The sequence below is a fragment of the Aulonocara stuartgranti genome (genome assembly GCF_965226115.1).
Source record: "Aulonocara stuartgranti genome assembly, chromosome: 23".
In the NCBI taxonomy this organism is placed as follows: Eukaryota; Metazoa; Chordata; class Actinopteri; order Cichliformes; family Cichlidae; genus Aulonocara; species Aulonocara stuartgranti.
The window spans coordinates 5,338,855-5,362,188 of NC_138958.1; the positions used below are offsets into that span (position 1 = coordinate 5,338,855).

The 23,334-nt window shown below is 38.9% G+C and overlaps 1 protein-coding gene and 1 long non-coding RNA gene across 3 annotated transcripts; one reads left to right on the forward strand and one right to left on the reverse strand.

The window, feature by feature from the left end:
* Window positions 1-240: 240 nt before the first annotated feature.
* On the forward strand, window positions 241-8,191 carry LOC309700468. Its single transcript, XR_014274674.1, has 2 exons — window positions 241-715; window positions 5,562-8,191. It is a non-coding gene; the product is annotated as an uncharacterized lncRNA (long non-coding RNA).
* Window positions 7,642-22,758, reverse strand: bsg (basigin). Of its 2 annotated transcripts, XM_082523984.1 has the most exons (9): window positions 22,526-22,758; window positions 14,785-15,135; window positions 12,992-13,160; window positions 12,152-12,240; window positions 11,332-11,471; window positions 10,782-11,055; window positions 9,120-9,144; window positions 8,916-8,992; window positions 7,642-8,777 (listed from the first exon to the last, which is right to left on the reverse strand). In XM_082523984.1, exons 1-8 carry the CDS (start codon window positions 22,587-22,589, stop codon window positions 8,932-8,934), a joined length of 1,173 nt encoding a protein of 390 aa, XP_082380110.1. In that variant the 5' UTR covers window positions 22,590-22,758; the 3' UTR covers window positions 7,642-8,777; window positions 8,916-8,931. The 2 variants fall into 2 exon arrangements, with proteins under 2 accessions (XP_082380110.1, XP_082380111.1); XM_082523985.1 differs by lacking the exon at window positions 14,785-15,135 and having other exon boundaries at window positions 22,526-22,751.
* Between the last annotated feature and the right edge of the window lie 576 nt (window positions 22,759-23,334).

The following is a 23,334-nucleotide window of genomic DNA, read 5'->3' on the forward strand; positions in this document are numbered from 1 at the left end:
AAACAGTTTTGTCAGACCTGGACACAAAAAGTCAGTGAATGCGATTTTAAAAGTGAATTCTTACTAACGAATTAAATAACGCACAAATACATTTTTAGAATAACTCAAACTTGTGTGAATGGAAAACTATGATGATTTAAAAAAAAAAAAACTTTTAATATGCAGTGATGGCCTGAGCAGTTTTACATCAAAAGGAATCATCAGCGAGTATCCCATGCTGCCATGCTCAGTTGACCCAGTATCAGCTCAATTCTATCTAGACTTTCTCGGAGTCTGGCAGCAGCGTCTGCCTGTTGCTTTGGTTTCTGGCAGCCTTCCCAAGTTGTGGGGTTTTTAATGGTGAAATGACTCCACCTTGTGGATAAAGGCACAATCTAGGGCCAAGGCACCCACGAACAGTGTGAAGATTTAGAAAAAACCCCCATCATATTTGCTACTAGCTTATCTTTTTTGTACTAAATCCTAGTGTCCCAATTAAGAGACCGCACGCTCGAAGTACGCATTTTGAGACCTATTACATCACAGCGACGCGACAGCGGCTGTCCCAATCCGAAGTGTACTCCAAATGCGCCGTCGATTTCCCCAAATATCAAGCGTGGTCCGGTGCACGCTTCGTGGTCCCATATATCCCTCAACTCATAGCGCGGCGGTGGGTGTGGATAATTTTACCGCAAAATACGGCAGAAGGGAGCGGCCGAAGAGTGAACTGTCAAAAGTAAGTACTCAATATCATGTCACTTATTTATGTGCGAATGTTTAATAGTGAAAAACATTACTGTTGGCCACATGTCGGCAAAGTTATGTGACATTAGTGATGTTTGTACTTTCAGCGTTAACTTGGTTTTAAAGCCTTTACTTTGAAATATACGCCATTCAATAGTCGGCCTTAATCTTACAGAGAATGTGATGATTCTATGGATAATTAAAGTCAGTCATATATCCACAAACACAACAAGCTGAAAGTCAGTGATGCTGCTCGGTTTGCAGTCCTGAATATCACAGCACAAGCAGGATTCACTGCACTGTTAATGTTAGCTATGTTATATTGCTGCCTCTGTTCACCGCGGTAAAGTGAGCCGTCATTTGTGAGCCGCGGTCAAGCAAGCCGCCTCCTATCCGCCGTATAAATTTCCTTGCGCTTTTACACCAGTCTTTACGGTAGCGCCTTTTCGCTTTATATCCTGATTGAAAGCCTAGACTCGCGCACACGCGCGCGCGCGCACAAATTACAATGGAACAGCCCAATACAGCCATCGTGACAGTCTGGTTGCATATTCAAAAATTCATTAAAAATCATTCTTAAAAGTTGATGCCAAGCTTTCAACACAATCCTCTTCTCGGACACCTACTTTACCTCTGGGGCAGGTTTTACCCAGATTTACTGTAATATTACTCAGAAATCACAGTAAACTCATATTCAGTGCAATACAGTCAAAACACTACAATTATGTTTATTTCAAAAATTCATTAAAAGTCATCCTGAGTAGTTGATGTCCAACTTTCAACACATCCCTCCTCTGGGACACCTACTGTACCTGTGTGCCAAGTTTCATCCCGATTTACTGTAGAATTCCTCAGAAATTAAAGGAAACTTATATTCAATTCAATACAGTCAATACAATAGAATTATGTCAATTTTCAAAAATTCATTAAAAATCATCCATAATAGTTGAGGTCCAACTTTCAACACTTTCTTACTCTGGGCGTACTACCGTACCTCTGGGCCAAGTTACATCTCAATTCACTGTAATCTTTATCAAAAATTGAAAGAACAATTATATGTCAATGCTGGATGTGTGTCCTTTCAAAGTGACACTAAATAACAGAACTCAGGCACATCAGGGAATAATCCAAAAGGCGGATTTATTAAACAAAAACAACATACAAAATATCTCTAACCCATACTACATAACCTAAAAAGAAACAAAGGGACACTTAGAAGCACAAGAAAACAATACTGAAAGGGCAAGAGACACAGCCCAAACATAATCCACAACTAAAGTGCCGAAAGAACAAGTCATCCCACATAGCAGACGGGTCTTGCCTGGATCTGGTGTCAAGCCGGCACTGCTGGCTGACTTCTGGCATGGTAAGATGGCACTGTTTATGTGATGGCATGCCACATTTGGCCTGATTGGGTGAATGTGACATGTTGTATAGAGCACTTTGAGTAATATGGGTGAGTAAAAAAGTGCTGTATAAGAATCAGTCCATTCACTGTCTGAACAGAGTTTCGTCATGTTACTTTTGCACTATTATGTTCCAGCACATGTTGTTATTACATGGCTTACATGGCTAAGGTACACATTAGGCTGACATCTGGGGCCAGAGCTGAAACTGTTCTGGGCCAGCACAGGGCCAGCAGTGTGTCTGCAACTGGCCTTGTGCTGGCTCATGTGTGGGCCACCTCTGGTAAACCAGATCTGGGCCACCATAGGGCCGTCATTCTTTGCGGTACGCAGGCCATGTGTAAGCACATTGTGTAGGACAGATCCAGGCCATACCAATTTTGCTATGTGGGAGGAATTATGTAAAAATAGAAACATCATAAAAATGAAAATGAACATAAAGTAAAATGTACTGAAAAGAACATCAGTATGGCCATCATTATTTGCTTGGAAAGTCTAAAGTTCCATGGCTTTGAACAGCCAGAGAACACAATGCCCAGCTTAGAATGACTAAAAGTAACTTCTTTTAACATTCTGTCATTCTGCTTCTATATCAAAAATCCACTAAAAATAGTCGTTTGAAAAAAAATATTTGCCACTTTTCATCAGTTTGGGTTCCTCTGTTTATAGCAATTTTTAGAAAAGAATCGAATACCTTTGTCACTATACAGTTGTACAGTGAGATACAGAGCATCTCCTACTCATTGCAAACATGCTGGGAGGGTGGCTCTATCCACCTTAGTGCAGCTGCTGTACCATACTGTGATGCAGTAAGTTAGTAGGCTCTCAATGGGCGAGTGGTGGAAGGGTGAGCTGTAGTCCACAAAGAGCATTCTGGCGTAGCTCTGCCGCTGTTCTAGGTGACTCAGCACCGAGTGGAGGGTGATGGCATCTTCTGTGAATCTGTTTGCACGGTATGCAAACTGGTGGGGGTCGAATTCTGGGGGGAGGTAATCCTTGGTGTGCTGAAGGACTAGTCTCTCAAAGCATTTCATGATTACCGGTGTGAGGGCCACAGGGCAATAATAGTTCAGGCTGGTGATGGGAGACTTCGTTGGTACTGGGATGATTGTGGCTGATTTTAGACAGGATGGGATGGCTGCTTCATCCAGTGAGAGGTTGAAGCTTCTGGTGGAGATGAGGGTGAGCTGGTGGGCACATGGTCTTAGCACTTTACCACGTATTCCGTCTGGACCGGCCGCCTTCCTGGGGTTCACTGCTAGGAACACACATCTGACATCGTGCTCCGTTACAGTGAATGGAGCGGTGCAGGAACCAGGTGAGGATGAGGATGGGAGCAGGGCTGAGGCAGATGAATGCTGCTGTTGTGGTGTTTCAAAGCGGGCGAAGAAGCTGTTTATTTCCTCTGCTAGCTGCACACTCAGGTTTTCTGTTTTCACAGTTCTGCCTCTGTGGTTTATGATGTCTGTTATTCCATGCCATGTGTTGTTGCTGGACAGGTGGGACCCCTTTTCAGGTCAGCTCGAGCAGACCTGTACAGAGCTCTGTCAACAGACCTACAGGGAGTGCAGAATTATTAGGCAAGCTGTATTTTTGAGGAATAATTTTATTATTGAACAACAACCATGTTCTCAATGAACCCAAAAAACTCATTAATATCAAAGCTGAATGTTTTTGGAAGTAGTTTTTAGTTTTAGCTATTTTAGGGGGATATCTGTGTGTGCAGGTGACTATTACTGTGCATAATTATTAGGCAACTTAACAAAAAACAAATATATACCCATTTCAATTATTTATTTTTACCAGTGAAACCAATATAACATCTCCACATTCACAAATATACATCTCTGACATTCAAAAACAAAACAACAACAAATCAGCGACCAATATAGCCACCTTTCTTTGCAAGGACACTCAAAAGCCTGCCATCCATGGATTCTGTCAGTGTTTTGATCTGTTCACCATCAACATTGCGTGCAGCAGCAACCACAGCCTCCCAGACACTGTTCAGAGAGGTGTACTGTTTTCCCTCCTTGTAAATCTCACATTTGATGATGGACCACAGGTTCTCAATGGGGTTCAGATCAGGTGAACAAGGTGGCCATGTCATTAGTTTTTCTTCTTTTATACCCTTTCTTGCCAGCCACGCTGTGGAGTACTTGGACGCGTGTGATGGAGCATTGTCCTGCATGAAAATCATGTTTTTCTTGAAGGATGCAGACTTCTTCCTGTACCACTGCTTGAAGAAGGTGTCTTCCAGGAACTGGCAGTAGGACTGGGAGTTGAGCTTGACTCCATCCTCAACCCGAAAAGGCCCCACAAGCTCATCTTTGATGATACCAGCCCAAACCAGTACTCCACCTCCACCTTGCTGGCGTCTGAGTCGGACTGGAGCTCTCTGCCCTTTACCAATCCAGCCACGGGCCCATCCATCTGGCCCATCAAGACTCACTCTCATTTCATCAGTCCATAAAACCTTAGAAAAACCAGTCTTGAGATATTTCTTGGCCCAGTCTTGACGTTTCAGCTTGTGTTCAGTGGTGGTCGTCTTTCAGCCTTTCTTGAACTGAACATAAGTTCCCTGCAATTTCTGAAGAATATTACAGTAAATCTGGCTGAAACTTGGCCCAGACGTACAGCAGGTTTCCCGGAGGAGGGATGTGTTGAAAGTTGGACATCAACTACTCAGGATGATTTTTAATGAATTTTTGAAAATTGACATAATTCTACTGTACTGACTGTATTAGATTGAATAAATGTTTCCATTAATTTCTGAGGAATTCTACAGTACATCTGGATGAAACTTGGCACACAGGTACAGTAGGTGTCCCAGAGGAGGGATGTGTTGAAAGTTGGACATCAACTACTCAGGATGATTTTTAATGAATTTCTGACATTTCCATAATTGTATTGACTGTATCGGGCTGTTTCATTGTAATTTGTGTGCGCGCGCGCGCACGTGTGCGCGGGTATAGGCTTTCAATCGGCACATAAAGCGAAAAGGCGCTACCGTAAAGACTGGTGTAAAAGCGCAAGGAAATTTATGCGGCGGATAAGAGGCGGCTGGCTTGACCGCGGCTCACAAATGACGGCTCACTTTACCGCGGTCTCTGTTCGGTGGTGTCGAGCCAAACGGACTTTAACGTGTGTTTGAACGAGCTGACGGTTCACTCGTTAAGCTGAAAGAAAGAAAGATGCTTTAATCACAGGAGTCACACATGTGTCCACTGTACAATCTGGGAACTCTTGTTTAGCACTCGTAATAACACAGACACTAAATCCTCCTTCTCTTGTGCTATTTTGTAGCAGTGTATACACCTGAGACTTTAACCTGTCTGTCTGTCCTGCACTCTCTCCGTTTCTTTCTCTCTGATTGTGGAATAAAAGTATGAACATGTATTTATAAGTTAAACTTATGTTTGAATCCTGCAGCTTATCACACATTTGATTTCCAAGTGCAAGTGTCCAGAGTGAGGACCGACTGCTTTGCACGCCTGATGATCCACCAGGACAAACTCAGCAGTGTGTGAGGAAGAGGAGGAGGAAGAGCCAGCAATAGCTGACAGATGGAGAGAATAGACAGACTGTTCCCTGTTTGTGAAGGACTGCTAGGAAAGTTTAAAATAACTCATTGTCTGTCCTGAATCAGTCTTATTAGGTAATGTTCAAATAATTTTATCATTCCAGTGTTTTCTGTTACACACTATGAAAGGCAGCAACATGTTTAATATTCAGAAACCTAAAGTATGTATCAGCAGCAGAATGGACCTCAAAATAAATGTTTGTTTCAGTTCTATGAAGCTTTGAGTATTGCTGTAATTGTTTATACATTCTGAGGTAAGTTGATCTATAGTGTTACATCATATTCTATAAGGATGTTATGTGTTTGTATACTTTCTGCTCAGTTTTGCCATTTAGCAGAAGTCAGCCTGTTTAAGGCTCTGATATCTATTCTGTGTGACTTAAAGCAGTTATGACAAGGTCTGATTTTCTCACCCAATAAAGGAATATTTCATATCAGTCTACTCTTCATTTTATCAGAAAGTTTTCACAGCTCATACATTTTCTTTTTACACATATGTAAGCATTAAGCCAAATGTAATGTAATGCCAACATATTAAATGAACATTTTTTGTGTATAATGCATCTATATATACACACTGTCAAAGATACTTGTCTTTGAGTGAAGATTTAAGGTGATAGGCAATATAAATAACTGCAACTTGAATCTTTGACCCAGAGTTCAAGCTCACTGCTATCTATCCATCCACACACATCTAGATATATCTATATCTATCATAATCTGACAGTAAATATAATATTGGCTCAACTATTCAAAGTGATGTCATGACAAAAATGATTGACCAAAAAAAAAAAAAAAAAAAAAAAAAAAAAAAACCCCAAACATTTTTTCTCCTTCATTTATGTCACACAAAGCTGTATGAAACGTTTCTCGCGGTTAGTATCATGGTTCCTAGGCAACCTGAGTAACGCGACGAAGGCTAGACCGTCCCATTTCACAAGCCTCTCACTTCCGCACTTCTCGTACGTAGTATGCGTACTTTAAGCGTGCGGTCTCTTAATTGGCACACAGCCCATGACAAATGATTAAACACAGACACTCATGACAATTGTGTGTGTGTCTGTCTATGCACTACTGTTTTGTTACAAATGCAGCAGGTAGGAGACCCAGTGTGTTTGACTACCCTTAAAAAAATGGAAAAGAAAAAAAAGCTGGGAACAGGAATTTGAGGTCAACCATGTGGACAATCTGCTTCATGTATCTGCCATATCTGAGTTCCCCTTTTTGTAAGTTTCAATTTGTTGGTAATTTAAGCACATTCAAACTGACTTTGTACATTTCTGCAAAGTAATAGCATGTTGTTCAGGTTATAACCTGACTTTAAAGTCAGTGTTGAAGGGAATAAGTAAAGCTGAACTAGGGGTCAGTCAATTTTCATTCAACCTAAGTTCTTAAGAAAATACCTTCATTTTATTTTATAACAACAGGAAAACTCAAATCATGATTGAAAAAAAAAAATTAAAAAAAAAAATCAAGTAACCTCCACACCCAACAGTGAAATGCTGCCCCCTGGTGGGGACAGCTTGGAATTCTGTGAAGAGTAAATGCCTTAAGAACAGGTACTTTGTTTCAGTGAGTGAGCTGGTTTAGAAAGAAACTGATTATTTTTTGTTATAATGGGAAGTTGCTGCCAAAATTGATTATAAAAGTTGACATTTAAATATCAAAATTTGTTTCTTTGTTTTTTGTTCAATGAACCTTACCGTCCAAAATAATCTCAATGTATTTTAGTGTAACCAATTAAGCTATAATGCTGTTAATTTCATTTACAAACCCCAAAGAATAAAACTTGGATACGACAATAATAAAATACTTAAATACGTTTCCATTAAATTGCAAGACCAAGTATTTTCACTTTAGGATTGCTTTCTATTGTAGCTTACCATTTCTAAACCACTTGAGTAGCTGTAGTTGAGTAACAAGACCAGACAAATTTTAATACCTTTAATTTATATTGTGCAAGTTGTACAGAGATGTTGTTGTTCCATGTAGAAGGAAAGTACAACAATTGACACAATTCTGGTTGACTAGGTCTCTCAAACTGTGCAATTCCGAAATGGTAATATCCAATCACAACACTACTCTTGGTTAAATGGAATATATGGCTTCTGAGTCATCTATACAATGAAGGGGAAGAGACAAGGATCCAACAGTCGCACACAACCAGTTCTGATCACACTGAGCGAATAAAACTAAAAACCAATATTTGTCAGCAATTTGCCTGTATAAGTGTGTAGCATTAAAAGTTGCATTTGACAAAAGCAACATCTCTTGCACTTGGTCCTTAAACTTCAACCGTGTATGTGAAGTCGGCAACAAAAGCATCGATGAGAAACGCAATCTAAAATATTTAAATAGGGAAAAGCTTAAAAAAAAAAAAAAAAAAAAAAAAAATCCTATTCAAAACACTAGTTTCTTGTGGTAATAAAGGTAGCACACATTGAATCTTAGCTATTATTTCTGCAGCAACACATTAAAATTTAGTGGTAGGTAACAAAATGCAAAAAAGACAAGAAATGGTGGCTGTTAAGGCAAAGTGTAAAACTCTGCTAAGGGAGGTTTGTGGTGAAGGGACAGAACATGTGAATTCAAATGCCCTTCATTATTTTCTATTCAGAGTGGCAGTGATTCATTAGGATCAAAACAACTGCTCAGATCCTTTAATTGCATCTTGGTTCGATTTATAGATCACCATTTCAGATCGGAGAATATAAAACCAATGACTGATGACTGAGGTCAGTGCAGGAAGCATCAGCATTAACAGAAAATAACCACAAACTACGCATTCCTCATGTGAACACTAATGATTTTTGCAACAACACACGTGGCTAAAACAGCATTTAAAAACTCATGCAATATTTGCCCCATAGTCTCAAGCAGAAATTTCACACTATGTTCTCTGGCTGCACAATATGGAGAGGGATATAGAAGAAACCAAACCAAGAGGAAATCATATTCTTTTAAACATTAAACACCCAAGCACAAAAAGGTACTTAAAATTGCAAGGTGCACAGTATATTGTGCCACACAGCAGCTGAATCCTGGAGTGTCGTCTGGACATCCATCTATGCAAGGGGGGGGGGAAAGAAACTTTTATTTTTTGAAAAAAATAAATATATATATCCCATTCCTTACAAATAAATTTGCAGACACAGACTAGCCCACAAAATGCATTATTAATTTTAACAATTATATTAACTCACCTCTTTCAGCTTTTAGTTAGTTAGAGTTCCTTTGCCTCACATTCTTGTCTTTGTGGTTTGCATTAGAATTGCTCTTCCTGAAACACATTGAACAAAATGAGCTCCAACAGCAGCGTTTGTGTCAATTTTATTGCTATAGCACATTTAAAAGCAACAAAGTTGACCAAAGTGTTTCACAAGGTAATTAGCAAAGATTTCACTTACAGAGGAGCAGATCCTGAGTCATCATCTGGACAGCAAAACAGGATCAATGACAAATGGAAAAAAAACAAAAACAAAGTTAAAATGTTTTCTCTGATTGGTGTGAGAAACCCACGCCATCCCCAGCCCACAATGATAGTAGCAAACGTTTTAATCGGTAACATGACTGCAATGGTGTTATGATTAAATCCAACTAAACACAAATAGAAGCATGCCCAACTGTTGCATTTCTGACATTTACATAAAACCCATTTAACAATTACAATCATTTGTTCTTAGTCATATCATATAATGTGGCTTTTGGCATGTCGTGTAATAATGTTTAACGTGAACATTTTTTTTTTTTTTTGCACTGGCTTGATTCCCCCCTTTGTATCACAGAGGCTCATGCAATTCAAGCAAAGGAAGACCAAAGGAAGACTACAGTGCACTGCTGTGGTAACAACAGTAAACACCTTTAAAGTGGCAGAGCTAACACACATCCTTGTACGTCCTCTGGCCATATTCACACCCGAACAGCATGTATTCACAGTATGGCAAAAAGTAGGCTACCTCTGCAGCCAAATGATGAATGACACAAATGGTATATGATATACTGATCTTGAGAAGGTTGCCTATTATGTATCATGCATATAGTACAAGATGCACAAAGCATGCAAACAAATAGTTGAGACCTCTTTTCAACCTACCCAAATTCATGTCAAACCATTAGAGCAGTTTAAGTGTCTCATTTGACTCTTTCATTGGCTCAAACACACGTGTTTAAAAACCAAAACAAAGTGAAAGAAATATTTGAAGCTTGCGCTGTAAGATTAAGGGCCAGTGAAAGAGTGAACAAGTCTTTGAGCGCATTCCTCTTAGAAGTGGTTACTATGAAAGCAGTTCATTCAGACTCCCACTGCCTTTTCCACGCGGTCATCTCAGTTCAACCACTTCAGTCTGACATGCAGTTTTGTTCACTTACCAAAATGCAAAATCAGCAGCGAACAGAGAAGTAAAAATGTAAATAATAAAAAAATAAAATAAAATTTCTAACACAGATTCTTTACACAGTGGTGGCAGCTATTTCCTGATCTTTATTTTCAAAATGAAAAATAATAGTTAAAAATAAATAAATAAATAAATTTAAAAAAAAAAAATTCAACTACATCCTGCATCTCTCCATAAAAACCAACAAGTTGCTTTCATAGTCTCAAAGGGCATTCAATTTTCTGATCTCATTGCTTAGTACACTAGGTCTACAGTTTGAAGTGTTCTGGTTTTAATTGTAGTTAAATGACTTATGAAAAAGAACAAGTCTTTCCCGCAAAAAAAGAGGAGCTGCAGGTTGACAAACAGCCGGTAGCTGGTATTACACAAAAACCATGGAATAATAAAATGGTATGTAGTTTTTTCTACTAAGAATTCCTAATAATATCAAAATGGCCCAAAAGGTTTTGGAAGTCACCAACTATTGCAGCCAACCGGCAAAGATACTTGTGAGGAGTCACTACATAATGACTTCAGCTTATGCTGATATTTGCAAGGGAACTGTTGAAATCCCAGCATTTTCTTCATTGCTAAAAATCAAAGATGAAGGCAGTGTTGCATCATTGTGCTAATTGCAATTTCAATATGAAATAAATAAGGATGTAATGAGTGGTGTAGGGGACATAGCATACATACCGTCATTGACCTCATCAGGCTTTCTCCTCTTCTCATAGATAAAGATTATCGTGACAAGGATGATGACCTCTGCCACGATGCCAAGAAAGGGCCAGAGAGCAGCCAAGCGACTGCGGACACGCAGGTTGATTTTGTCAGTAGCTACGCCGAGTTCGTTACTTCCAGAGCAAATGTAATGCCCGAGGTCACTGTCGATGTTCAGGTTGTTAATGGTCAGACTGGTCTTGTTGGGGGTATTCTTGATCTCATATTTCTCAGTTCCATTGGTGATACTCTGAGGGTTAGTGAATAACAAAGTGGTTAAAACCCAAAACATGTTTGTCATTCACTGGCAAACTAAGCCAGAATTATGCACAGTTTAGTGAACTGGAATAAGACCATATCTACAGTGAAACATTAAGACTGCTGATGATAATGAGGTTTTTTTTTAAAAATATAATCGTAATGCTCAGGTATGCACTGTGAGAGCTTGTAGAAATTTCAACTTGAGACAATATTAACTAAAGTGTTAGTGAACATTAATATCATTCTGAGTGTGACAGAAACTCACAACTTGGGTTTCCTCGTCGTTCTGCTTGAACCAGAGCCAATCAGTAGGTAGTGGATATCCATGACTCACACAGACCAGCACAACTTTGTCATTTTCATTGCCGTGCTCAGAGTGCTTGTAGGCAGCGACATGGGGAAGTGCTACAGCAAGAAATGGTACATTAATTCAAACTACAATATGACAGTAAACAGCAGATTAAATAACCCCATTTCACATAATTATTATAGGACACCTAAAAACAGAAAGCAATACATCATTTAAAATGCTCTCAGACATATTTAAGTTCTTCAAATAATTCTGTTATGTGGAAACTGATTTTTTCCCCTCACATGCAAGTAACATCCACCCAGTTTGTAGCTCCAACAATATAGATTTTTTTTTTTTATAAAAACAATTGAAATAATTGTGTTAATTATGGTGAATATTAGCAAAGCACAATCATCAACAAACATCATCGAAATAGTCAGAAATAACAGGAAACGTGTATTCCCTCCCCAACCTGCAAAGCTCCTCTAGAAGTCAGGGAGGAGAAAAAAAACAAAAAAAACCCACCACTACACAGTTAATGTCAATTTCACATTTTCAAGCATTCAGTATGACAGCATGGATTCATGATAAAGACCCTTTGACCATTCACCAGAGCACAACATAACGTAACACCACATGACTCCTGTAACCTAAACCAATAGTTCAAGATATTGCAATGTAGTACAAGTCTATATTTTTAATCTGCAGGGTATTATTTAAAAACTATTTGAAATTGAACAAAAAATGTTAACTTATCTCTGAAAACATCTTTGATATGCAACTCTCTACTTACTTCTGACTTCAATGGTCTGCTTCACTTCTGGATCAGTCAAGAACACGCATTCATACTTTCCACTATTGGCATGAGTGATCTTCTCCAATCTATGGGAAGAAAAAGAATCATTTATTTGAGAATAGTTTAACAAGCTTTGTTTTTTCTTTAAGACATTAGTAGCCAACAAGTGACTTAGGACCACTGCTGAAACCCCTTTAATGATGGCGATTAGTTTTCCACTCTGCCAAGTAGAAAATTCACAATAGATCTCCATTTATGCTCAAGAGCGTGGTAAAACTAAAGCTGCTTATCCACCCAGCAAATATTTCATATTTTCCCCCTTTATTACAATCGACCTTTTGTTTGGTGCTACTATCCTGTACAATCCTGCATTCTATCTCCAATGGGGAATTAAGGTCAAGCAAAGTGAGCACACAGCTTTCACGGCTGCCAAGACTACCAGTAAAGCTGCACGTCTATGCAGTCCATCTCTCTGCTAATCAAGAGCAGTGAAATGCCTGTATGGTGCCCCTAGCTCTGCTGCTAAAGCCAAAGAGAAAGTAGTGAGAGGGGGAGATCGTAGACAAAGACGAGAAAATGAAGGATAGCAAAAGGCATGTATACCAAACATAGCACTTTAAGGCACAGCAATGGTAAATATTTACAAGCCAATTATACTTAGCCAATCATTTTAGTCACTCAGTGTTTCTAATTAGTTAAATATGTCTGGCCCACAAAAGGCTTCTGTTGGAAAAGGTCTCTCGCTTTACCAGCATATGGTAAACAGCATAATATTCTGCAAGACCAGCAGGACAGACCTGCCTACATGGCACATGGATGCTTTTTTTTTTTGCTTACTTGTGGGTAGTGTGATGTGTGTTGCCATCCTTTTTGGAGCCTTCAATGATTTTGCCATTAAAAGTCCAGTGGGAGCCCTTACTGGACATGCCGGCATCTGTGAGGTTGCAGCTGAGCACAGCAGAGGTTTGGTTGGTGACTTCAGAAGGTTCAGTGTGGATGTTTGGTGCTTAAATTGAGTAAAGAAAAGAAAAAAAAATTGAACATAACACATTATTTATAAATATACCAAGTAACAAACAGCATTGGCTTCAAATGCATCATTGCCACTGATTGCTTATAAGATACAGTTACAATTTACATTTAGATCTTGACACTCAACAGCTGTCTTTAAAAGAAAAAAAAAAAAATTCTATTTGACACGATGACATCACAGGGAGGGAAAAATGATAGAAAACCTCTTCAAAAGAAAGAAAAAAATTATACACATCCTGTGAAAAATTCCCTGTGGTTCTGTTGGATTATTCTAACGAGTCAAATAACTCCACATCTCAATTTAGAGGCTACAACATAAAAATGTTGTAGAAATTCCATGTATATGACAATCCTATGCGCTCATTCACCAATGAGCAAGGAGTGGAAAAAAAAAAAAGAATATATAAATAAAAAAAAATTAAAAAAACTTTAAAATTAAATGTAGAGGCAAACTATCCAACTTGCCTACTAGCCTCAATGTTGTCAGGTACACATTTATGTGTCAGCTTTGCTAAGACAATTGTTGAGTGTTGATTGGTCAAAGAAAAATCCAATGATTTCCAACTAAGCTTTAACATGTTCAAACTACTTTACAAGTTTAAAGATTAATAAGATGGGAGAAATAAAACAAAACATGATGACAAATAAACCATGAAAACAATGTGACACACGAACAAGTTCTATACAGGTGCACAGAACTTTCTGAAAAAGGTGGAGAGCTCCCCTCATGGGAGGGAGAATGGGAATTACACTGGAAAGGTAATGAGCTACAGAAAGGTCATGGGGAAAAATTATTTAATTCATGCAGAAGAAGCAACAGCAATAAAAACTGTAAGTTTAACAGCCAATTGTGATAATGGTGAACTAAAGATGTTTAAAATGAAGCTCCAATTGGATAAAGCAACATTACTCCAAGTTCACAAAAAAGAAAATAAATAATTAATACTGGGCCACAAGGCAGAAAGATGCCCCATGGCTGAGAATCCATTTTTACAGTTAGTTGCCATCTTCTGTACCTACTGTTCAGTAGGCTATAAGCCACAGGGATGGTCTACAAGCATGAACAATAGGGGCATTGCCAGTGTTAGTACCAATTAAGGAAAATGCAAGCAAATTAAATTTCTAACAAGAAGCAAAGCTAATCTGACGCCCCTTTTTTGGTTTTATGACTAAATAGTTAAACCGATCAAATATTACTTTGTTCATGTACAATAATAATCCTGAAGGAGCCATTTGCATATTTCCAACCTTATGACCAGTATTATATACAAGAAAACCTACCATAATACTACCCAAGCCTTAAATCGAGAGGGGAAAAAAGGCATCAGATTGAACATATGTACTGTGTCAGATAATACAGGGTTAGGGAGCTATGGATGTCATAAGACGAGGTTCATTTTCTACTAGGGAACAACCTTGGACCTTCTCAGGAAAGGAGGAGGAGTGTGTTTACTGGGTGAAGCAGGATGGAAAGTTCTGGTCCGGGAAACACGGCAGAGGTATGTAACAGGAGATTAATGTCCGGGACTTAACTAATGAGGAGGTAACAGTCATCTACTTTGACTGGGGGGTCTCCTCAGGTTCACTCTGCCACTCACTTTCAATCACAATAACGTTTGCCTGCGAGCGGATCCACTTGATTTTTGGCGTCTTCTTCAGTTCATTGCGGTCAGGGTCGTTGGAAGCACGGCACTCATATGTGCCAGAGTCTTCAAGGGTCAGGCTAGTGAGGTGTATGGTGCTAGTGGCATGTGCTATATATGTGGCATTTATTTTCACACGGTCGTTCCGTGCCCCATCAAACAGCTGAGTAAAAGTCTCATTTGGCTCCTCGCCCTCTACAAACCACCACTGCACCTCAGGAATAGGGTTCCCTACAACCTCGCAATGCAGCTCTCCACTGTCATTGGTTAGCTTCATCTGAGACAAAGGGGACTTGATAAAACCCGCTGAGCACAGTTTTAAAGTAAGCCCAGCAAACAAATTGAACATTTTTGAATGTGATGGGGTTAAAGCAAACCAAATGATTTAATGAATTGATGGTAGAGTGCAATGGTGAAAAAGCAACAAAGCAGGAAAGAGAAAGAAAAACAGTTAATACACAAATGAAATAAAAACATGAAAGTAAGCACACACACTCAGAAGAGAAAAAAAAAATAAAACAGATCAGAGCATCATGTTCACCCAATTTCTGTAGAAATGTTTGTAATCATTTTGTCCTCTTATTAATGCTGGGTAGATTAATGAAAACATTGATATCCAATATAAGGTCTGTAGGTTCTGACTAGCTTGTATTGACTGGGCTGGCTCTAGGGGAAATAGAGTATAACACTCCCTTAAGCTAATCAAGTTTTAGATAACTGTTACACTTAATCTTGTGTCCATCTAGAGATTTAACCCTCTGGGGTGCCCAGACGCACTGGCGTGTCCAAAACACATGACCGATTTAAGATGAGGAACAAGCAACAAGATGCAGCCACTCCGAGTCTCCATTTAAACTATATACAAGTTGTTAAGTTGTCTTGATAGGCTACATAAAGTGAAAGAGCAGTATAAAAAGCTAGTTTTGAGACGTGAAAGATGTGTGACATTTGGTGTGTTTGCAGTATATAGTTATTGTGTAGTTTATTCGTTTGTTTTGTTTTCTGTCTCAAAACAAAGAGGACACTAGTGAATGCCAAAGTTGTTGCCAAAGAGCCCCATAAAGGCAGATTTCAATGCAAATCTGTCTCCAGGTAGAAAACAGGATGAATGAAACACCTTCTGTTGTCAAGCTGGCAGGTTTTTGGCCTGTGATGTGTTCCTGTGCTTGTGGTGGACAAAAAAAATATCTTGTGGGGGTATCACATAGGGCTGGGCCATATCATACCGTTCACGGTAATACTGGTATAATGTCGGGCAACGATAAGAAAATGAAATATTGCGATAGAATATGGGTAAAACGTGCATGCGCAGTGCCTTTGTTTTCATACGCACATGGCGGCGACAGAATGAAAAGGGCGAAAGCAGATTGTTGAATGAAACAGATGAACCAGAACTGGTTTGTAAAAATGCTGCAACTTCAGTGGTGTGGAACTGGTTTAGCTTTCGTCCATCAGATACACAACAAAACACTATTTTTGGTAGAGCATGCTAGCGGGCCATCATTATTACAGTGTTTTTTGGAAAATACGGCACACTTGAAATCAATCCTCTGAATTTTCTGAAAATCAGTGCTCCTTATAATCCCATGTGCTTTATGTATGAACTCTGGTTGTGTTTACTGACCCCGAAACGATTTTATGTGGTACACGGCGCTCAAAAATCTGTCAAATGTTTTAGTACGACTTTGCTAAGCTACGAACCTGCACCGCTTGATGGATTGTCGGAGCGTTGCGGCTATCGTAGGCCGGAGCCTCGCAGAGTGATACGTACTGTGCTTCAGCATAATATTACAGTATTCTGTGTGTATAACCTCTTTTTAAGTTTTTTGGATATTATACATGGTTATGCTGAGGATATGTCGGCCAATTTCTACTGGCAATGCCTTTTGGTTAAACTGTCAGCGAGGAATTTGCACTGTTAACTTTTTATATAACTTTAATGCACATAAAAAAAAACAGCTGATCAAATACGTTTATTTTTTTTGCACGAATAAAGTTGTGGAGTTGCAAAGTATTTTGTCTAGTGTCAATTATATAGTTATCGTAAATTTTCAAATGTATATCATGATAAAGGGCAGCACGGTGGCTAGCACTGTTGCCGCACAGCAAGAAGGTCCTGAGTTCAATTCCAACATCAGGCCGGGGTCTTTCTGTGTGGAGTTTGCATGTTCTCCCCGTGTTTGCGTGGGTTCCCTCCGGGTACTCCGGCTTCCTCCCACCGTCCAAAGACATGCAGCTTGAGGGGATAGGTTAATTGGAAAATCCAAATTGCCATTGTGTGAATGTGAGTGCGAATGGTTGTCTGTCCCTGTGTGTTGGCCCTGCGACAGACTGGCGACCTGTCCAGGGTGTACCCCGCCTCTCGCCCTATGACAGCTGGGATAGGCTCCAGCGCCCCCCGCGACCCTGAAAAGGATAAGCGGAAGCGAATGGATGGATGGATCATGATAAATTATTTTTGGTCATATCGCCCTGCTCTAGTATCACAGATAATTTGTGTGGCATCTTATTATGACGCCTAATTGTTCTGCAATTTAAATTTCTGTAACAGTTTTAAATGGTTGTACACACAGAAAAAAAAAAAGTCTTTAAAATTTGTTATACATTTTGCATTAAAAGTAAAAATAAATAAAATTTCCTACTTTGTGGTTTTTAGATCAAGTAAAGTAATGTTAACCAAGGCAAGATAAATAGTTTTTAAATGTGAAATATAAAGGTAAAATAAAAAGTAGTCAAAAACAGCCAATTACACCCTGGGCCCCAGTGGGTTATTAACCAATTTGAGTAACTTTGTATGTATTCACACAGGCTCTGTGTCGAGCATGAGCAAAGTCCAGTTTGATTAGTGTAACCCCTGCCATTGTACTTATGGGGTGGCTGTAGCTCAGGTGGCAGAGCAGGTCAGCCACTAATCAGAAGGTCGGTGGTTCGATCCCAGGCTGCCTCCTGGCTGCATGCCAAATATCCTTGGGCAAGATATTAACCCCATGTTTGCCTACTGGTGGTGGTCAGAGGGCCCGGTGGCGCCAGCAGCCTCGCCTCTGTCAGTGAGCCCCAGGGCAGCTGTGGCTACAGTGTAGCTTGCCATCGCCAGTGTGTGAATGGGTGAATGACTGAATGTAGTGTGAAGCGCTTTGGGGTCCTTAGGGACTAGAAAAGCGCTATACAAATGCAGGCCATTTACCATTTACAGCATGATTGCTAACCATTAATGCTTCCTTCAGCTACATTTAAGGAAAATTATTTAATTAAAAAGAAAAATCTCTGATAATGCTTTGAGGGACACTGTGTCACCGCTCTCAAAAACATCTAATTAAGCTACAAAAAGCATAAAATTATGACCCCCACTGTGCTATGGAAGAATGCTTTTCCCAAGTATGTGATCTCTCAGTCAGACTGCCAAGAATGGCTGACAAAGGTAGGTGCAGACAACCGTTAATGATCCTTCAATCCTTCAGGCCAAAGGCTGTGTTTTCATCATTCTGGTGGAAGCTGAAATTAACTGTGACCATGTTTAGGCTTTTGAAATGGGGGTCAAACTGCACCACTGCAAAGGAAAAACTTTTGAAAAGTTTTGAAATGTGATTTTTTTTAAGCCATATCTCCAAGATCTAATTAAAGGCAAATAGGGATGACCAAGCTGATGTAAAGCCAAGCCACAGCCAAACAAATTTTCTGTCAATTTTTTTTTTTTTTAAATTATTGTCTGGACTCTAAGACTGCCGAAATGTGTTGAAATAAAATTTGAGTCCTTTTTGTATTTTCCATTTGTTTTTGATCAATCTAATTTATAGGATTCATTGCTCTGTTAATATCAAGTGTAGTCTTTGTAATCCAGTGTACAACTGGATTACATAGACTAAATGCCAGCATTAAGTATTAGCAGTTACACAATACCTTGGAACGTTTCGTCTTTAAAAAACAAAAAACAAAGCTTTCCCAGGTCATCCCTAAAGGTAGGTGGGAAAAAAAACAAAAACAACAAACAAACAAAAACAAAAAAAAAAACCACAAAAGAAGCATGCAGAAGCTTTTGATGAAATTAACACAATTTACAATGAATGAAAGAACATGGAAAAAAAAAAAAAAAGCAGATGAGGTTGAATGAAAATGTTTTTGAATGAATGAAAAAACTAAATTGTGGGCATATAACCCATCTGCTGCACAAGGTTCAAACAACAGTTCAAATGGGTGCTTCTGCCAGGCTGGTCAGTACCAAAGTATTGATAAGCAGATGGACATGTGGTGTTACTATTCATACTCGAGTGCAATTAAAGCACTCCAACACAGGAATTTGAAAATATCAACTACATGACCCCTGCCAGTGTCATAAACACATTTGTCACAGAAATGTTCATTTAACACTGCACATACCACATGTTAAATCAGTTTGCCGAGTTTGGCTAATGTTAACAGCGCTCAGAGCCTGCTGTTCTTGCAGGTTAGTGTCCACCAGCCTGTACAGAATGTGGTTATGCATTGCCCTGGTTGAAGTTATGTGTCAGTTTATGCCCAACCAACTTGTATGAAACTGCTCATCTCAACATTAGAAGTACTAATTAACTGCATGGGTTTGCATAGCCGCTGACCTACTTAATGGTGTCAAGAGCTGCTGGATCTTATACATGTTTAACTTTCGTTGTACATTAATGAAATACAGATTTTTTTTTTTCCAAACAGGTATATTTCAAGTGTCCACTGCCAAGAGTGGCAGAGTTTAGCCACCTGCAAAAAGTGCTATGTCTAAAGGGGTGTCCCTGGACTCTAAATGTGATCATTACCCAGACACCACTTGGATGCAGTTAGGCTTACATTCTCTTCAACTAAAACTACAAAATTTCCAATTTAACAATAGATATAGACCAGACAGAAGAAGAACATCTGTGACGCTGTAACAAGAGCTGCAGTTTCCTAGTTTAGAATGGCTTCTCCATGATTACCAAAGGTCACCTTAAAAGCACATGCTTTTTAAAAGTTCAAAATTAAATATAGTTTAGGCCTCAACCTCAGAGTGACAACATGAATGTTAATCCAATTCACTACAAATAGCCCTCTGCACTAATAACATGAGAATCAGTCTGACGTGCTACATTTCTGTGTACTCAAAAAAAAAAAAAAAAAAAAAAGGACATGTGGAGGATTATTTGACAACAAGCTAAAACCTGTTAGGCTATTTTCAATAGCCACATAAATATATTGACGCTTTTACACTGAACTGTTCATCCCAATTTATGTTTTTTAGTCACGTGACCATCATGGAGACCTTGAGGCCACAACATTATTCCAGCATGTGATCACTTAACACTCCATAGTACTGCACCTCAGGTTAATATTCCATCTGTTTGAAGAAAAGAGAGCTCAGAACATATTACAAAAAAAGAAGAAAAAAAAAACTCTTTACAATCTAAAGAAAGCTCTCACCCAAGTATTGCAACAACTAAAAATAACAGTCCTCCCAGTAGTCTATCCCAGTTTGGTGATACTTATGTGAAGAATCCCCTTCCATACATCAGAATGAAAGCAAACAAAGAGTCAATTAGTTGCAGGATCAAAACAGCTTTACCGAGTACTTGTGAAAAGTCAGTAATATATTGATAGATGGGGACTAATGCAAAAAGCCACTAAACACACAGAAATGTTGTCATACTCTACATTTTGCTAGTAGTCGTTAACAAAACGAGTTGCTAGTCCCAACTGAATAGCTATTCGACCTATTAACTGGCTTAGAATAGGGAGACCCAGCCTTGCTTTGTACTTTACTTGGAGGTTTGATGTAATAACTATGTATAGAAGGTGGTGGTTCTAGTAACATCTTTTTAATATTATTATTATTATTATTATTATTATTATTATTATTATCATCAATAATTTAAAAATAAAAATGGGCACAAAACTGTTAAACGGCTACAATGAATACACAGGTGGTTTAAAGTCTTTGTTTAAGCATGTATTAAAGAAAAAAAAATTGTTTGGAAATAATTTCAATACAAATAGCCCTCTGTAGCATATGCCTACATAAATAGGTCTCACTCCCACCCACCACCCAGATTTTGGACTATGGATCTAGAGGGCACTAATCAAATAGAACACTTTGTCCTCTTTAATAATTTGGCTACAGGAGACCCATAAAGGATGAACGTGAACACTCAAATGGATAGGAGGAGAGAAAAAAAAAATCTGCCACCTTCAGCACTAATGCTTAGACGCTTTTATCATTAAAGCATAATTTTACTGAGAGCAAGTTAAGCAGACTCAAAATGGTGGCCAATAACAAAATGGGTGTGTTTTGAACACCATTCACAAAATTACTTGAACTGAATACTGAACAACTGATGTGTTAAAATTGCTTTTTTAATGCTTGCTTGCTCCCCTTCTCACTCACACAAAAACAACAACAGTCTTATCTACCCGTCTACTCTGTAGCCTACTTTTCATGCCAAAGTTAAACTAACAACTAACAAGGAGGTGAAACTCATGGGAGGTCTAGTGTTACTCGTGATCTGCTCCAGAACTGTTTTTTCCAAAGCAGAAAACAATGAAAGGCATGAGGGCTTCTGGCTCTGGCTTAAGTGCATGTACACATAACAACCAAACATACTGTGCACCGGTACAAGCTCCACAAAATTTAAGGTTCCAGTGGTTTTATCCTCTACTGGTAATCAAATTACTAACATTTTACAAGGTCTCAGTACACGGAGTTCCTCATTTCTCTGGATTGCCTTTGTGATGAAATTCTGAGCGGAAAATTAGTCATCTCTACTAAGTAGAGCTGATCAAATTTGTGTGAGCCAAAATTCAACATTTAAGATAGTTCATTAAAGAAATTTCAAGACCAGAGTTGTTCAGTCTTCCAAAGAGCCTCACCTAAAATTACCAGCTCATAATGACAATGCTACACATCGAATAAATACAGTCTTGTGACGCCTCCAATACTGGAGACTGTCTGGGTCAACCGGCTGATCGTCTACATTTAGTATGAACATGCTATCGGTATTCAAGCTGAGCAGTTTTGATGTTGTAAGCCATGGCCGATCATTAAGGGACACACAGAAAGGGCAATTTTAGTCTTCAGTAGATTGAGAAAACCGAGTCCTGTGTTTGTTAAAAAAAACCCACAAGATAACGAACAGTACGAACTGTTAGCAAATGTTTAGAACATTACGCAACTGCCAGTTACATTTGAGCAACGTAAAAGATTAGAAGCAACTTGAAACAAGCTTATTTTCCACCATTTGTTGTAAATTAACATGTCCCACGTGACCTCACATTTACTATTAGCTAACGTTTGGAAAATCTTAAAATAACATCACCCAGAAATTGTTCGACACAAGGAGCGTTCTAAATGAACAAGAAAGAACGAGGCGAAGGAGATTTGTAATACTAGCGATATATACCATGTGTCACGAAGCGGTTGGAAGGGTTTTTATGTATCGCACAGAAGCAAATCGGCTAGCTAGCAACAATGCTACGCCTATGTTTTCGACATCATGTTTCTAACCGTTTAAGGACAGCTTTCAGGTTTTTATATAGAACGGTATTCAACATCGAGAATGAAAAATAAAATACCAAATGCGACAAACATTACTTTTACAAAGTAGGGACACTGAAATCTAAACAAATAAATTAATAACGATAATATTCGCAGTCAATGCAAAGTCTACATCTTCGAACAACATGGCTGACACAGAATTCTTACCTGTGGAGGCATCGGCTCGCCAACAGCTCAACAGAAGGGCAGTGACAGCCCACAATAACTTCATTGTTGATAATAAATATTTACTAGGTCGTCGAATAACCTCAACGTTAACCGCGTTTAGCTGAATGTTCTCTCCGCTGATTGTACGGACTGAATGCCCGGAGCTGAGCCGATGCGGTTGTCCTCCAGTTTTCACCTCACGCACACGCCCTGATCAGCACGTACACCGTGACGTTTTTAGAGGCGTGGCTACTTTTTTGTATAATTCATGCAACCCAAAGTAAAACCTTGTTCCATTTTTATATTCCATTTAATAAAATTCTATTTTTGTTTTAGCATCACAATATCTTAATACATTTGAAGTTTAGCTCAAAGCTAATCACGCCACCATTCTGAATCGCAGTCTGAAACGGAAACTCATCTAGATTAGACGTTCAAAGTATGTCAGTGTTTTTAAGGAGATGTTTACATAAATTAAATGTAAGGAAAGGAATCAATAGCAGAAAATAGAAAAGAAGTATGAATAGAACTGCGGTGCCTATGAGGCAATTTAAAGCAAAAGCAGGAAATAAAAAAAACACAGAGGAAAGGACATTAGAAGAAGAATAAAAAATTTCAACTAGTTTTGTTTGGGAAAACACATCCAACCTAAACGTTGGCTGTTCTTCACAGGTAAATGGCTAGAGTAAAAACAAATGGAGTTTTGGAATGAATATTAAATAATATTTAAATAAGATAATCCATCCATCCATTCGCTTCTGCTTATCCTTTTCAGGGTCGCGGGGGTTAAATAAGATAATTCTTCTGGA